At 41.0% G+C, this 17,874-nt stretch overlaps 1 protein-coding gene across 5 annotated transcripts in view; it reads left to right on the top strand.

The window, feature by feature from the left end:
- Nucleotides 1-17,874, top strand: part of AZI2 (5-azacytidine induced 2) — a 90,150-nt gene that overhangs the window by 15,254 nt on the left and 57,022 nt on the right. For all 5 annotated transcript variants that reach the window (XM_024107426.2, XM_005297112.5, XM_065583516.1 and 2 more), the window contains exons 3-6: nucleotides 1,406-1,531; nucleotides 1,900-1,999; nucleotides 7,331-7,467; nucleotides 14,087-14,148. In XM_024107426.2, coding sequence (XP_023963194.1) covers nucleotides 1,406-1,531; nucleotides 1,900-1,999; nucleotides 7,331-7,467; nucleotides 14,087-14,148 — 425 coding nt within the window. The remainder of the gene's footprint in view (nucleotides 1-1,405; nucleotides 1,532-1,899; nucleotides 2,000-7,330; nucleotides 7,468-14,086; nucleotides 14,149-17,874) is intronic.

Below are 17,874 nucleotides of genomic sequence, written 5' to 3'. Positions count from 1 at the left end.
ATCATCCTTCATTTTTTACTTGTGATTTGTGTTAGGCTTTACTTAGATGGAAATTCAGTTAAATTGCATAGAAACAGCATTTTAAATTATTTTAATTAAATGAAGTACTATTTGCCCAAAAGAGGTGGCTTACAAGTCATTAAAAACTTAAAACATGAAGGGATTAAGCATTCGGTTGTAAATGTTAGTAAAAGCTAAAGCAAAGAAGTCATTGTGTAATGCACCTAATTGATGTTTACTGAACTTCATTTTGTCTAATTTTATACTGTAAAGGTGTTATGGCTCATATAACTAGAACTGGGCAAGTGATTTTTCTTTTTTGGTTCAGCTAGAAAACAAAAAAAAAATCAGAAAAAATATTCACTATTTGTTTCTGAAAAGGTTTGTAATTAGTCAGCAAATTAGAAAAATCTGTTTTGGACCAGCAGAGTGTGTCTGAGTCTGTCTAGTCATCTTCCTTTATTCCAGTGATTCAGGCACTTGCCTGAGATGTGGGAGACCCAGGTTTGAATCCCCACTCTGGAGCAGATACTTGAACTGAACTCAACTCCCCCACCCTCCAGCCAGGTAAATATCCTAACTCCCCAGGAAGTGAACTAATGTGGGGTGGGTTACTCTCCATCTCTCCTGTTGAAACTGTTCATTGTGTATAAATACTTAAATGTTCTTTGGGTCAAAGCGAGAGAGTGAGTGACTCTGTTCTGGTGATTAATTTGCTCATCTGGGTGGGAGGAGATGTGGATTCACATCTTCTCTCTGCCTGATTCAGAGAAGGGATGTGGAGCTTCATGCAGGGATTCACGGGACCTTCAAAAGGAGAGACTGAGAGCAACCCACCCCACATTAGTCCACTGCCTGGGGATTAGGATGCTCATCCAGGAGGAGTGAGGAGAGCTGAATTCAAGACCCTGCTCCAGAGTGGGGATTCAAACTTGCACACATGCATTTTCTTTCTTTCTGTCTTTCTTTCTTAGCTACACTAAACCAGGAAATTCAGGAATATTTTTGATTGGCCAAATCTGCATTTATTTATTTTTTTGGCAAATAAACTATTCTTCTGGAAACTTTTGCCCAGCTCTACTTGTGATAAGACACAGAAACTTCTGGATTATCCTTGAATTGAGTTTTTAAAAGGATCATTCTTACATGTAATCTAACCATCACTAGTGATGACTAGGAATAGACTGCAGAAGTCATAGGTAATTTTTATTGCTCTCTTAAAATTTTGGGTGCATATAAATGTACATGTGTGACATGACTTAATGGCAGCTTCATATTCTGGAAAACTAAGTTTACAGTTGCTGGCTGTAAAATATCAATAGTTTGATAAGAAGACAACACTGACTGTTAAAAGCTATTTCGAATATAAAAGGTGAGGATTATTTCTTTCGCCTACTAAACACAGCTTCTTGGCTCCCGTTTGGAAGAAGAAACAAGCTCAGTTGGACGTGAGCAAGTAAACAAGGCCTATCAAGCCTATCGAGAGGCCTGCATCGACAGAGATAATCTGAAAAGCAAACTGGATAAGACGGTATGTCTATTTGCATAACAAATTAAAAACAGATGCACATCATGCAAATATATTCTAGAGTAAATGTATAATAAAGAGGGAATTCTTGGGTTTATTTTACTGACTTGCTGAAGACCTGCATTGCTTAAAAATCTAAACAAGTGAGCATATGTGTTAAATACGTTTTGATGGTGTTTTGGATAGGTATAAGAGATAAAGTTCTTAAATAATGCCTCTGGCTGTGGGCCACCATTGTTGATGGTCTAGTTTAATATTGTGGCTAATCTCCAAAAGCATGCAGGAACTGTAAATAGTTTTGTAAATAAGAGTTAGCATTATAACTAGCAAAGTGCAGAAAGTTCCCTGACACATTTTTTTTCTTAAACTAGATAAAAGAGAATACAGAGTCCTTCAAAAGCTTGAGTGAGCAGTTACAGTCTAAAGAAATGGAGCTCCTACAGCTAAGAACTGAAGTGGAAACTCAACAAGGTATTCGGTTTTGTCACTATCTGCTTGCCTACACAGTATATTAGCTAGCACTAGAGAGGTGTAAATTCTAGTGTGCACAGGATTGTTGTTCACTAATTATCTGATGTGGATCTTACTGGCATGCAGTAAGTGTTTCCTAGTACATGTTAATGTCATCCCATTTGAAACTACATTGGGACTACATCAACATGAACTAGGGAACTTTTAATGCACGCCATCAGGATCCACATTGGGCCAGTTAGTGTGCAGCACACTAATGAGCACTAGAATTCAGTGCTCTAGTGCAGGCTGACACACCGTGTAGACAAGCCCAGCGTCTTGGCATACAACTGTAACTAAGTGTCTCGGCATATGCAATGCAGACTCTTCAGAGCTTTAACACTACATAGTGTTGGCTTGATGTGTTAATGAGTAAGATTGTAGTGCATTGTAATAGTGGAGGAACTTTGGGTTAGCATGTTGTGTGTCTATCCATGGTCATCAGTTTATTTTGTTGTATGGCAAGTCACTTGCGTGAAAGAGTTGAGGCTGACAAACTTTTTTTTACCTCCTCCATTGTTCTAACTTTTATTTACAGAGAATAAAAAACATCAGGTTTAACAAATCAGTGGCAGATACATACTGCATAACTGTTTAGTTTTTAATAGACATCATGGCAAAGGAGAGATTTAAGAAGAGATTTGAAGGAGGATAATGAGGTAACTTTGCGCATGTTTGTGGGGAGCTTCTCCCCATCATGAGGGGCAGCATGGGAGAAAGCAGGAAGGTACTTGCAAAATTTAACAAGCGGGTGATTGGAGGCTAACCTCATGGGCTGATCGAAGGCAGGAGTCAACCTCTCGATACTGAATGATAGAGGAAAGGCTGGGTGGGGATAGGTTGTGAAGGACCTTGAAAGTGAAGACAAGTGTCTTTGGTTTGGGTGCAGTACAGAAGGGGAACCAGTGGAGGAATCAAAGAGAGTGGAGACATGGTCAGAGTGATGGGCTAGGAAAATGATCTATGAGCCGCATTCTATATGGGTTGAGATGCGTGCATTTGTCAAGGTCAGAGAAAAGAACATTGCAGTAATCAAGACAAGATGAGTTTCAGCTGAATGGGTCAGTAGGAAAGTCCATAACTTAGAGATGTTATGCAGAAAGAATTGGCAAGACTTACACATAGCCTGGATGTGAAGATCTGGAGATGGGTCAGAGTCAAAGATGACATTCAAGTTCAGGCCTGAATGGTGATAGCATTGTCCTTAATGATCAAGAAAGGAGGTAGCAGGGAGTCTGTTTTTTTGTGTGGGGATGGGAGAGACTAACCTATGTTTTAGTCTTGCTGAGCTTGAGCTGATGGTTAGACTTCCACACAGAGATTTCTGGCTGAGATTTTAGTTTTGATAAAAGGGGGCAGGTCTGGAATAGAGAAGTGGATCTGTGAATCGTCTGCATAGAGATGGTAGTTGAATTTGTGTTGGTGGATGAGATTACCCTAAAGATAGGGTGGAGAAGGGAGACCAAGGACGGAGCCCTGTGGAACCCCCACAAAGTGTTGGTGGATGAATGAGGAGGATCCACTGAAGGAACAATTAGAAAGCTAGGAGGAGACCAGGAGAGGATGACATCACAGAAGCTAAGGGAGGGCAAGATTTCAAGAAGAGCATGGTTGATGGTATCAAAGGCACTCACAAGTCAGAGGAAGAGGATGGAGTGTTGCTTTTGAGACTTGGCAAGGAGGAGGCTTTAGTTTCAGGGGAGTGGGGTGGAAGCATAAAGGGGTGAAAGCTGGATTGGAGAAAGTCTAGGGTGGAATTGGAGGAGAGGAATTCCAGACAGCAGTTGTAAAACAGAGTGGTAGTTGGAGAGGAAAGTGAAGTCAAAGGTGGGATTTTTAAGGTTGGAGAGACTAATGTATGCTTGTATTGTGAGGGGAAAGAGCCAGAAGAAGTTGAGAAGAGTATAGGAGGGGATAAGAGTGGGCACAGGGAGATAAGAGCAAAAGGGAGAGGTTCACTCGGGGAAGTGGTTGGGTTAGAGGAGAGAAGATGAGAATCTTTTGCATTTGACTGCTGAAGTAGAGAGTTATGGGAGGCGGGAGGGGAAAGGCTACATTATATTTTGTCAGTTTTCTCTTGAAAGAAATTTAGTGAGATCCTGTGCAGAGGAAGAAGTAAGGATTTGAGTAGTGAGTCAAAGCTGTCTGGGAATGTGGGCGTGGGATTCAATTAAGTTGGAGAGGTAGAGTTGTTTTGCTAGGAATATGGCAGAACTAAAAGGAGAGATTGAATTTGTACAGGAGGATGTCAACCTAGTGATGGGATTTCTGCCTGAGATGGTTTGCAGCAGGAGTGGAGGAGATGGATGTTGGGGTAAGCCAGGCCAGGGTTGCCAGGGTGGACTTCGTGATGTGAAAGAGGGGTAAAAGAGATAATGGTGGAGGAGAGCAAAGCTTGGAGAGAACCAACCATATCCGTGGAAGAAAGGAAGAAAAGGGCTGAGAGTGGATGAGAAGTTGGAGGTATAGAAAGCTGTATCCTGTACAAACATTTGAAAGGCTTACAGAAGAACTTCAGAGTTATGGACACCTCGAGAGTGGAGGTTTTCCATAACTCTGAACAAAGCACAATTCGGGCTCCAGATCCAGCAGCTGACACTCCAGGCCAGGCTTCAGAAACAGCAGTGCTCCCTACTCAGCACCTGGCCTGAGTTTGCAAGCTTGTCCTCCTCCTGGCGGAGAGGGGGTGTGTGTGTGTGTGTGTGTGTGTAAAAACAGCGCATCCCCCTCCCGGCTGGGGGTGGGAGGGGTGAAAGCTGCACAGACCCCAACCCTGCGCCTGTTCTGCTGGCTCTGCCTGCCTTGGGCTGGCAGCCCCTGCATCTTCGCCTCCTAGCTAACTGTAGATGGCAGCCCTGCACGTGGAGGTGGGGTGTGCCTATCTTTAAGATGCAATACAGGCACAGTACTGTATTTTTCTTATCTCTGCTGCTGCCTGATTGGTTACTTCCAGTTTCATATGGTGTCTGATTGACCAGTCAGTCTGTAACTCTGGTATTTGTATCTTTGAGGTTCTTATATATATATATATATATATATATATCAGAATACAAATGGCATATACATGAAATTTGGGAATGCTCCATTCTTCCATATTGGAATCATGCTACCTTCTATGGGGAACATTTTGGGGTATTTTTTTTTTAAGTGGTGCTTAGGGAATTATAGTTCAAATTCCACCCTAAGAAAGTTGTTTACAAAAGCCATGTCTATATTTATGGGGACTATAACAGCATAGCTACGGTGCTATAGCTATGCTGGCATAACCCCAGAATATAGACACCTACAACAACAGGAGGGGTTTTTCTATTGCTATAGAAACACCACCTCCCTGACTGATGGTAGCTAGATTGAGGGAAGTATTCTTCTATTGACCTAGCTGCAGCTATATTGGGGGCTAGGTAGTCCATAGCTATGGCACACAGGGGTGTGGATTTTTCACACCTCTGAGCGCCATAGCTATGTCAGTCAGTGTTTCAAGTGTAGAATGGGTCTCAATGTGGATTATTTTTATATTGCACTGTATCGGGGTTCACTAGTCATTGCTGGTGCGCCTCTTTGTGGCTCATCTGGGGATTAGCTCGCCACTGATAAGATGGATGCCCCCTCCTGCAGTGGCTCAGCCCATTGACCCTTCAGGACTCTAGGTAGTTGTTAGGTACTTTTGTGACTCAGCTGCTCCCTCTCTTTGACTTTGCCCTACAGACAGTCACTCTAGTCCTCGCCTTCCAGGGTATGTCAGTCTCTCAGGACAAGCTGTCCCTCTGCCATTGAGGACAGTACTCCATTCTCCATCCACACACACTGCCACTCAGACAGTGGCTGGAAGGGGAACCTGGGCCCACTGTCTACTCTGGGTTCCATCCCAGGGACTAGATAAGGGTCCGCAACTATGGTCTGTGTACCCCAGACCTGTTTCCTACTTCCCTGGACTCTGACCTACTATCCTCTGGCACCGCTGGGTTTACCCCCTCCTCCCCCCCCCCCCCCCCCCGAGTTTCCTCCACTTCCCGGGGCTCCTCTTCTTGCCAGACCCTATCATCTCCAACACACCTCCCTTCTGTCAGGAAGTGACTGCACACTGCTTCCCCCTGCACCTCCTCCTGGTCTCTGCTTCTTAGCTTTATAGAAGCTCAGTCTGTTTCTACCTGGGTGAGCTTCATCCTTAATTAAGCATCATTGACCCCTATCTCCCACTCAGGATCAGCCTACATGGCTAAGTGGTCCATCTAGCCTACCTTAACCCCTTCAGGACTGGTGTGGAGTGAACATCCTATCACGTACACTGTATGATAATTCATTTAAAAACTAAATCCTTCAATTTATCTTGAGTTTGGATCAGTGTTCTGTGTTAACTTATTCAGATAGCTAATCTTGCAGTGAGAGCCTGTATGCTATGGAAAATGTTCTTTTCCACCTACTGCATTGATATTGGGATGTTCTCTACTTGGGATTAAAAAAGCCTTGCATATATATTAGTCTTATTTGTATGTCTAGGCCACCTCTGGATATATATATTGTTTGTTTGTTTGTTTCCAAATAAGAGGCAAACATGACTCAGGGTTCTTTAGCTAAACTTATTCCATGGTAGTGTATTGTGCACTTCTATTTGAAACTTCCCAGTAGGCATAATTGTGAAAAACTTCTAGTAAACCTAGCTTATATAAAACTGAGAGAAAAGGAGCAATATTTTCCTATGCATGCAAGTTGGGCATGCACTAGCTTGAGTATTTGGATCTGATCACTTCCCAGTATCAAATCTGTGTTCAGGTGTTTATGGTGTGTGTGTGGGTTGTTTTTTTTTCCTCCCCCTTCCTTCAATCCTGTTTTTGTATTGAGGCATTTTACAATATGCTTTTGAGAGGTTATGTAAAAGAAAAACGGGGCTACCTGCATTAAAGGGACAATCTATTTTCTGAGTTTTCCTCTGTCAACAAGTTTCTGTTAGCTCTCTTGATAAATAACCATTGGGAAGCCTATTGCTTTCACTTCCTCAATGTGATCTTTGTACAAGGAAGGCTAGTCAAGAAAACGGTTTGTTTAGGAAAGGAGATATGAAATATCAGATGGTAAGTAATGCCATATTACACAAAGTAAGATATTGTCAAATATATTTAAATTGTGATACTAAATATTTTTAAAGTAACTTTATTGATGAAAACAAACAATCTTTGAGACCTTTTTATTTTGTCTGATGCAGATGCTCATCATGAGCCATGACATGATGTCTAACTCTGAAACCTTATAACGGGAGTGGAAATCAGTCTGTTGTTTGTTTGTTTTTTTTTGTAGTGATGAGGAATCTAAACTCTACTCCATCTAGCTGGGAAATAGAGAAGCTGAATAGTGACCTGAAAGTTCACAGTCTGGAACAGGAACTAGAAAAGCTGAAAAAAGAGTGCAGTAGTCTCAGAAAAGAACTGCAGAAGGTACTGTTGAATTATGGAATTGAAACATTAATAGACTTGTAAAATTAAAATTAATATATAATATTGAACCTTGACACTTACCCCAATTATGTTCACATGAGAAATATATATATGAAATATATAATGAAAAATGAAAACTTTTTTCTTCATAGTAAAACTGTAATTGGCTTCCCATGAAATTATTTATCTCTTATAAATAATACTATATTATATGCAAGGCGGGTAGGACTGCCAGTTAAGGTTGCCCAAAACCTGATTATAAGACCCTGTTTTAGTTTTAGTTGCTTATAATTTTGCCAAACTTCAACCATGTGAGCTGAAATTTTCCATGCCCAGTATCTGCCTCAGGTTGAATGTGTGTGTGTGTGTGTGTGTGTGTGTGTGTGTGTGTGTGTGAGAGATATATATAAACAAACTTCTGCCAGTACAGTTCAGCTGTTTCAGACAACAAAGCTAGAGGGAAAATATGTTTTGCCCATCTTTAAAACAAAACACAAAAACAACTGATGACCTTTTATTTGAATACCTCTATCATCCGCATGCTTAATGTAAGGACTTGAAACTTGGCAGAGCAGTGGCTTTGTATCGGGGATATGTTGTGCTATCCCTATGAAAATCTGCCCCAATAAGCTTCAAAGCCTTCGAAATACTGCGGTTTGCACTTGCTGATAGAGACTTCTTAAGATTTATTAGCAGCAAAATTCCCAAAGATTCTGACTGCACTGGGCATGTCTGAGTCTCTCAGCTCCTGGTGCTGACCAGACTGTATGTGCACCATTCCCTCAGAACAACGAGCATGCACCAACCCAGGACTAAGGGGGTAAAGCTAGACTTCCCCTGCAGTGGCTGCTCCCGCGTGCTCTGGGCCTTGTGGGTCCAGGACTTGAACTCTGAGACCAGAAGCCTGTTTCTTCTGCGTTCCCAATTACCCCTTTTTTGGCATGTAGGCAGCCTGAAGTAGGAAACCATCTAATTTTTATGTAGAGGGGTCAAACACTGGACCAAGGGGGCAGGAAAGGAGCAAATTGGGAAAAGGAGTCTGGTGAAACTGGGACTGGAGGCTGATGAGGGAAATGAGGTGTGAGAAGTGGGATACAGTTGGCATGAGGAGAAACACTGGAATTGAATGAAGCACTGGTAGTGAGGGGGGGAGACTGGGACTCTCTGGGCAAAGAGACTGGAACAAGAAGCCAGGGAAAGGGAGAGACTAGGACATGGAAATGTGGAGGCAGTTTGTGGGAGACTGAGAATGGATGAGAATCCTTGAGAGGGAGACTGAGAGCCAGTGGAGGAAGGCAAATTGAATGAGGAGCTGGGAAGGGGGGAACTGGGACTGGCAGGGCAAGGAGACTGGGATTGAGATAGAAACTAGACTAGTGGAGACTAGAACACGGTAGTCAAGGCGAATGGGACTGGGACAAAGAGCCAGAAAGGGGAAAGAGAGAGGATGGGGACAGGGAAGAGGTGGGTCAGAAGGCTTTATGGTTGGGTGACTTGGCAGAAGTCTGCCCACTAGAGCCTGTCCCCTCCAGAGCCTGGAAAGAAACACAGGATTTTTACCATTCTTCTGTTGGCAAATATCATCTGTGAAATCCGCTGGCAAAATATGTGCTTCATCCCCATCTAGTGCAGGTCCACAGAGGTTGTCAACCTATTACTGTCATCAGTTACTGTGTTAGTTCAAGGGCAGAGGCTGTGCAGTGGATCTAAAAGTGTCAACCCTACTGATGAATCATGTAGATGTTCATATGATGCCACAAAATAGAATGTCTGTCTCTTTTTTCATTTGCTATTTTAACAACCCAAGTGACAAACTCAGCTACTTTCAGAACACTATTAAGGTTGTGAAGTTAAGCACGCAAAAGTTAGGAAATGCCAGAATTAAGGTTGCTTGTGCAACCTTCATTTGGCCCCTTCTATGTATGAATTACAATAGTCCTTAATTACATGATAACGTACGAATTTTTTTCCACAGGACCCCTGCCTCATTTAGTACACAGAATGGACCTGCTCTGTGGATGAATCAAAGCTGTGCAGTAAAAGAAGCTGTTGTCTGTAGGACCCCTGCCTCACAGAATTTGCAAGGTATACAGTGAATGAGACAGGGATTGCAGGAAGAAAAAGGACAGTCTCATGGTTAAGGAAGTAAAATACTTTATTGCATGACCCTATACCCAGTTTTACTACACTGCATTCAAACTCAGATCTGAAGACAGAATTATTAATTTCCTTAAGGGCTTGTCTATGGCAGTGGTTTTCAAACTGTGGGTTGCGACCCAGAACTGGGTTGCGGAATGTAAGGCACTGGGTTGCGGCAGCTCTGGTCAGCACCGCCGACCAGGCAGTTAAAAGTCCCATTGGCGGTGCTGCCCTGCTAAGGCAGGCTAGTCCCTACCTGTTCTGACACCACGCTGTGCTCCAGCAGTAGGTCTAGCTCTTGGGCGGGGTGACCATAGGGCTCTGCATGCTGCCTCCACCCCAAGCACTGGCTCCTGGCCAATGGGAGTGGGGGGTCGCGCGGTGCCTGCGGGCAAGAGCTGCGCGGAGCCACTTGCACACCTCTGCCTAGGAGCCAGACCTGCTGCTGGCCGCTTCCGGGGCGCAGCGCAGTCTGCGGTGCCAGGAGAGGCAGGAAGCCTGACTTAGCACCCCCGCTGTGCCGCTGACTGGGAGCCGCCCAAGGTAAGCCTGCGCCCCAACCCCGCACTCCAAACCCCTGCCTGAGCCCCACCCCAAACCCGGAGCCCCTTCCTGCACCCCAACCCCTCATACCCAGCTCCGTTGGGTCACAGGCATCAATTTTCTTCAACTGGGTCGCCAGAAAAAAAATTTGAAAACCACTGGTCTATGGCATTTATCACTATCGAGTTTTTCACAAACATGAATTTATCTTCACAACATCCCTGTGTAGCGAGGGGATGGTATTATCCCTAGTTTATATGTGGGAAGTTGAGACAGAGAGAGTAAGGTCAAAAGTTTTCACTAATTTTGGGTTCTAATTTGAGATGCCAAGGGCCTGATTTTTTTTTTTTTTCCAAAGTACTTAACGTTATTTAGCATTTTATATGTTCAAAGCACTGCTCCTATTAACTTTGGTTGCAGTTGTGAATGTTCATCGCACTTCAGCAAATCAGACCCCAGAGTCTCAAGTTTGGCTCCCAAAAAATGAAGAACACAGTTAGTGTGGAAAGCTTGGTTTAAGTGACTTGCCTAGCATCACAGAGGAACTCTGTAGCAAAGGCAAGGATAGAATCCACTTTTCCAGGACAGCATTCAACTGCCTTAACCACAAGACTTTTCTTTCTCTTCCTGCAATCCCCTGCCTCATTCACTCTACTGCTTCCAGTTCTGTGAGGTAGGGGTCCCACAGACAACAGCCTCTTTCACCATACAACCCTGAGTCATCCACAGGCAGAGGCTCTGTGGAAAAGATAGTAAGTGATCATGTAATTAAAGACAGTATCATGACACATAAGCATAAGGAGGCTGAATTAAGATTGCACAGGGAGTCTTAATTCTGCTATTTCCTAACTTTTGAGAATTTGATTGTGCAACCTTAAATGTTCTTTTAATGTAGTTTTTTGTGCGTAATGCAGTATATTTATTAAATGTTTGTTTTATACAGTTCTGTACATTTACACAGCTCTCTTAGAGTAAGACACATTCCTTGTCCTGAACTTCTTATATCAGACGTGTCTGCATCCAGCAAAGGGAGGGAACGGGACAGCAAGCATAATTTCTTAACTAACCGTATTATATAAACTATTAACAGCAAGTCTGTACTGAAGGAATCTTAATGTTCTTTTCCTTGAAGATGACTCCAGAAATGCAGTCTTGTTAATGAAATGAGAAAGCAGCTCGTGCATCTTAAAGGAAAGACGTTTTCGTCACCTTAACTTCCATCTGTATTCTGTATTGTGCCTCATTTTAGGTCTCCGGTTGAAAGCTACAACTTTCCCGTATTTTTTTTTTTTTATACAGGACTGTATTAGAAATGTCTGTGGAACTAATGGTAATATTTAGACCTTGTTTTTATGCCCAGCAATGCCAGAAACAGCCAACGGGTGCTGAAGCTTTGGTTGATCTCATTAGGAGAGAATCAAGGAATTGAACGCTTCATGTAACAATTTTTCATACTCTTGGTATGTTCCTCTTCGGAGGGCTGACTTTGAGGTTTTTCTTCAGGATTAAGACCAGAGCCCAGAATCTGATTTCTTTTGGTGTTGTAAGAGCACCATTAATTATTATTACTATAATAATAATAATTATTAATATTAATATTACTTTCAACATTTGCTGTAGATGTATTAAGTTACTGTTTGTCTTGGTCTTTAAAACTTGGCTCATGTGGAAGGGATGTGGTTGCTTCTGCACATAGTTTTTTATAGCTGTTCATTAAAGACACTGTTTTGTAGCACACTGCAGTCATGAGTGAGCTCTCAAATTAAGCTACTGATCTGCTAAATGCAGCTACATGCTGCAGATATTAAATTAAAATGCACCTATAATTTTAGAAAAAGGGAAAACGGAGGCAGATGAAATGATTTGACTTTTTTAACTTAAAACAGAGGATATGCTACCTTTGTGAGTAGAGTAAGTTCTCTGTTTTTCTATTTATTAACACTATTAGGTTAGCCCTATGTTAAAGATTAAGCATTCATTTTTTTTGTTAAGATACACACCATAAATACTGGCTATCAGTCTTTGGGGACGTTGTTGGACAGTCTGATCAACTGATTGCTGTCATCAGTCACCTTTGTGCAAACATGACATGGTTTAATGTTTTAAGAGCATTTGAGCTCTTCTTACTGAAAGTGTTTTATTTCTTCAGTATCTACATGCTCATATATATTATGTCCACTAGATGGTGCTAAAGGGAATTGATTACCTTGAATTGAGCGTTTACTCACTGTTTGCTTTCCTCTCCTTAAGCAGGTGGTTCTTGTTTTTTGTTTATATCTAGAGTTATTGTAGGTGCCTTTTCTGACTAACTTAATAAATTTAAAGAATTAAAAAAATTGCAAACAAAATCAAGTATTTTGTTCAAAATGTTTTTGACACACTGAGTTTGAGTAATGGCAACTCACATAAAGGGATTTATTGCTTGTGTGATGCATGCTGGGAGAGCTAAAAGACTTAGGCAAGTTTTGTGTAGATGGTGCACAGAACTCTGAATCAATAATTGTTACAGTAACTTTTGTCTTAAAGAAGAAATACAAGAAACTACTTCCCCTCAAATCCGCTAACCGATCAAGAAAGGAGGCACATAGTGTACCCTAGTTTAAAATCTTGTTCATAATTTACAGTAGCTATTTTTGTAGCACAGACACTGAATATCTTGCACATGAGCAGTAAAGCTTTGGAGGAAGAGGAAAGTGACATTGCCGGTTGAAATATTGAGAGCGCTGTAGGATTTCTTAATACAAAGACCAATTTAGCAAACCTAGTTTAAAACCTAGAATTAAAGAAAAATGGCTGCTATCGTGACATTCTAGTTGTCTTTTTTCTATATTTTTAGTATTCTAGATTTTTTTTGTTTCAGATTTGCATGGTAGGTGTATGGGATACTCATCCTGCATCAACTAAAAGCTATGATAATAATAGAGTGGGGTCTCTTAAAGCCACAGTGATAATTGATAGCATGTTTAACAGAATCTAATTTTTTTTTGCTCTTGTAATTCTACATTATATTTAAAAATTAACTAAATTTTAAATGTTTTTAATGCCACTGCAAGTTAGGGTATCCTACTTCTACAAAACTGCTATAAGCAAAAAACAATTTTTTAAAAATTAAGGCTCTGATACTGTAAACACTACAGCAAGTACATTACCTTATGCAACATTTTATTTTAAATTTATTTTATTTTTTAAAAATTTAGTGGGATAAAATCTGTCAGATGAAAACAAAATTGCTTCAGTGTTAATAGAAAAAAGTAATTTAGATTTTTTTAATAAGTTAGTTATTGTGAACTTTATACAGAAGCCAGAATTTTTCAAATCTAGATGTCCAAAGTTAAACCAATACTTAGGTACCTAAAGGTGGGATTTTTCCAAAGCATGTAGGTGACACAGAAGCACAAATCCCATTGACTTTAATCTGCAAAAACTGATGGAGTATAGCCTGGTTGAAACACTTGAGTTTACATGTCTTGTGGAAGTTGGATATATTGAAAGGTGGTGTCTGCAAGTATAGCCCGGACTATTTAGTTACCAATTTTGTGGTTGGTTTGTTCTCTCAGAAATAATGTTAATGAGACTCTGGATTTGCCTTTTTCTGTATAGATGAGCATTTTGTGTGAAATTTCTTACTAGGAAATCTCTAGACCCCATAATGTTCTGAAACATTCAATGTGGTGATAGTATTGTTGCATTTCACTCATTTTCTCAACACAATTGATCTTCTTGTTCGCACATTAATTCGGGTAGTCACAATCTATGTAGGAAACTTGTGAATTTTTACAAACTTTGTATTGTAAAATGGCACATCAATCTCTTCTTCCCTTCCCAATGTACGTCAGCTAATGAAACTGAAGACCCTCATGCTCGTAAGATTAGATTTTTGTTACAAAGGTTTTGGACACTAAATAGAGTTAACTGTTCGCTTTTTTTTTCTTTTCAGGACCAGGGTCAGGAATTAAATCAGTTAAATGGAGACCTCCTCCAAAAACAAAATATTCAGAGGTATGAATATTTGTGGTGGTTCTACGTTTCGTTTTGTTAGTGTGTGATTTAGAAATGATTCATTGAACTGGTGTGGCAGATGGTTCTGTGCGTGAATTTATTTGAATAATATGCTAACTCAACCAAGGTAGCTTGCTATATAAATAGTTACCAACTCAAATGCACTTGATATTTGACAAAATTTATTATTTTTATTCATGTTGATAAACTATGATGAAAGTTAAATCTACTTATGTGAACTCTAAGATAGAGAAGATAGTGTCTAAATCTTCTGGATTGTTTCCAGATCACATAAGTTAAATATCAGATTTAATAGGCAGTTTTAAAAATAAAAAATAAATAAAGCTTACTACAGTCAAGGATGAAAACACTCTAGAGTCAGGAAGAGAAATGGATGTGTCTCAAAGAGGTGGGTTAGTACAAATTAGAGATCCAACACCCAAGAGTAAACTGAGTAGACAGAAATTCAAGATGAGAAGTTGATTTGATGGAGTAAGGGATTGGATAAGACTATAATGTGAGAAAGATAGTGTAGCAAGTGTGTGGAGTTTTTTTGCAAACTTGTATCATGTTTTGAGTTTGCTTTGGTAGTGGCTTCAAGACTAAATTTGGTGGAGGAAGGGATGTATGGTTCTAATTTTTACATCTCAATAGTATATCTGGATTCCTTTAAATTTAGTGACCAGGAGTTGCAATTACTTTTTGTACACTGTTGAGTAGACAACATGGAACACTCTCTCAGGGAGTGAGTTGGCCCTTTAAATGCAGTGGGCCCAGCTCTGCCTTTGGTCTGGTTTCTTCTGAATCCTAGGACTGATGTGTCCTTGGGTGAAGCATCTGATTGGAGGGAGCATGTGACCAGGAAGGGTCACCTGGATTAAGGTTGGATGCTTAGGCTGGAAGAAGAGCCTGCTAGAAAAGACTGTCTTCTTCTTAGACTGAGACACCAGGATTTGGGAAAAGTTCTGGGTGAGGCCCTTGACAGTGATCAGACAAAAGGCTTGTGAAGGGCTTATCCAGAAGAGGAGTTGGGAATGTGTCTGACTCGGGGTGGAGGGACAGATGTGGACGGGGGGGCAAGGACACATGGGGATGCAGGGACATGAGGATAAGGGCAGATGTGCCTGACTGAATGGGAGAGGCTAGGGGTCAGCCAGGGTCTGCATGCAGGAAGCTCCCTAACAATCCCTCCCCACCCCAAAAAAACCCTGTTCCATACTTTTCCCACCCATACCCAATGACCCTCCAAGTTCACACCCAGGCTCCTTCCCAGCAATTACTTCCCTCTCCCTCAGGTCCTCTGTTACCCCTGACTCCCACAAGCCTTTGCACTGCTTCTGACGGGTGTGGGCAATATGGTTCTGTATTGTAGTTTTAAATGAATTCTTAGTCAGAGTTCTGTATTAATAGGCCTAGTAAGGAATCTATTTGTCAGTGGTTTGAGCATTGGCCTGCTAAACCCAGGGTTGTGAGTTCAATCCTTGAGGGGGCCACTTAGGAATCTGGGACAAAAATCAGTACTTGGTCTTGCTAGTGAAGGCAGGGGACTGGACTCGATGACCTTTTGGTGTCCCTTCCAGTTCTATGAGATAGGTATATCTCCATATATTTAATTAAGGAGAATAATAGTGGAATCACAAAATGGGATTAGGGCTCTGTCTAGAAGTACTTCAGTTTTTGGCAAATTCAATTGTAGTTAGAAGACATTCAAGACAAGCAGATGTGAGATGATATTTGGAATGTGAGTCAACAGACATAACTACGTGAAGCCACATATAAGTGGTGGTGAAGGTAGAAGATAAAGGATCAAGGAATCAGCTGTGGGGTGCTCTATTATGGAAAGTGTAAAGTCTCCACCTGAAACCTTAAAAGGCGTGGTTGGAAAAGGAGCATTCAAGGCAGGAGATGAGCATGCTAGAGAACTTAGCTGCTTGTTCAGTGCCATTGAAAAGGATAGTGTGAACAACACCTGAAAAGCCACACTGATATCAGGATGAGAAAAGGAATCTGAGATCAGAGATAAGAGTAGACTAAATGCTTCTAGTGGTGATATCAATTATGTGCAAAATGCTGTGTCGTCTAAGCACATTATGTAAACTAAAATATTAGCCAGAACTGAGCATATTGTGGAGCAACAATAGCCACCCTCATCAACCACCATAACCTGCCACTTGATCTTAATCTCCATAGTTTTATCAAAAGGTTTAAAAAAAAAAACAACACCTTTTGAGCAAAAAGAATGAGTCTCATGTGCCACCCTTAAAGCCATCTGGAAGTTCTCAAATCTTTTAATAGTAGTCAAGTGAAGTATGTAGAAGATTCATGGGTAGCTAGATTCCAACCTAATATAGGGTTTAAAAGATTAACACCTTGCATCATTCCAGGAAGAGAGAGAAGCCAGCAAAAATTCATGGATGATGGTGACCTGTTCCATTTAAGTATGTGGCCCACTGGAGTTTGCATTGGCTGAAGCTTAACTGACCTTTGTGGCTTGCCCCTCATAGTGCATTGCAACCTGTAGATAACAATGGCATAAGACATCAACTAAAATAGTTCCTGGCTTTCCTATCTACTCTTCTCCAACTTCCCAGAGACGTTCACAGACACTAGAAGAGGCTTGAAGGGTAAAAGAAATTTGTAGCTGCTAACAGGAAGGAGCTGAGTCCTGCTAGTAGTATTGAAGCTTTTGAGGATCTCAAAGGTTTTCCCTCAGTACTCCAGAAACAGCTGTTTGTGAATGTTCTCCCAGTTGAAATTTACCCTTTTCTCAAATATAACACTGAGGTATCTTCAAGCTTACATCGTAGAAGATGGAAGCAGAAGTGGAGAATGCAGTGACCCAGACTAACCTTGCTTCCACTGGTCTGTGCTGCCTGCCTTCACCAAACAGGAAATAAGGAAGATGTTACAAATGATTCCTTCTATTCACTTGACTAAAACACATAGTAGTCCTCTTGAAAAGTGTTGGCAAATCAGATGACTGCTTTTCCTGTTGGAATAGCCCCAAAACATCTTTGCTCCATAATTGTGTGTATTGTAATCTGATACATTGTTATTCTGCTTGACTACAGGGAATGCAGTATGGGGGAGAGTTCAAAAATACTTTGGAAAATATTTGGGTTTAAAGGAAAGTAGTTGTTATACCGATAAATTTGTGAGCTTATTTGTACCTCTTATCCCAACATAGGCAAATTGTGTACTTACATAGTTTTCCACAAGAGGGGGGAATAGTACTTACTAATAAGAAATTGTTATGGAGTCATATTGTGTTGAGTCTTGCTTTGCCTGTTGAGAGCGGGAAGGAAACAACATATTTTAAAGAATGAGTAGTGCTACTGGCGTTCTTTTCATTTACTCTTTAGTATTTTTATTATGACTATAATATAGGGCAGGCTGTATCCAAACTACTGCTACTCACCCTTCATCTTAAACTTGTCACATAGCAAACAGGTTTTTTTTCTTGTGGTTCCAATTGCAGCATCTTGCATGATCAATCTTGCATGTCTGACAGCAGAAGTGTTATCTCAAGATAAAGTAGTTATCTGTCCTTCAGTCTAGTAGAGTAAATTTTGGTTTTAAAAAGCAGCTTCCAGGTAGCAGCCCTCTGCAGGAATTAGCACATGTGCACTGTGGTTTTATATTGTAATGTGAATAACTATTTGTAATGCATATTAATGTATAGAACTGTACAGAGCAGTCAGCAACTCTTTTCACACCCTTAGACAG

This window comes from Chrysemys picta, chromosome 2, assembly GCF_011386835.1.
Source record: "Chrysemys picta bellii isolate R12L10 chromosome 2, ASM1138683v2, whole genome shotgun sequence".
Taxonomy (NCBI): domain Eukaryota; kingdom Metazoa; phylum Chordata; order Testudines; family Emydidae; genus Chrysemys; species Chrysemys picta.
Note: the sequence above shows the minus strand (reverse complement) of the source record. Positions and strands in the feature narration are given on the sequence as shown.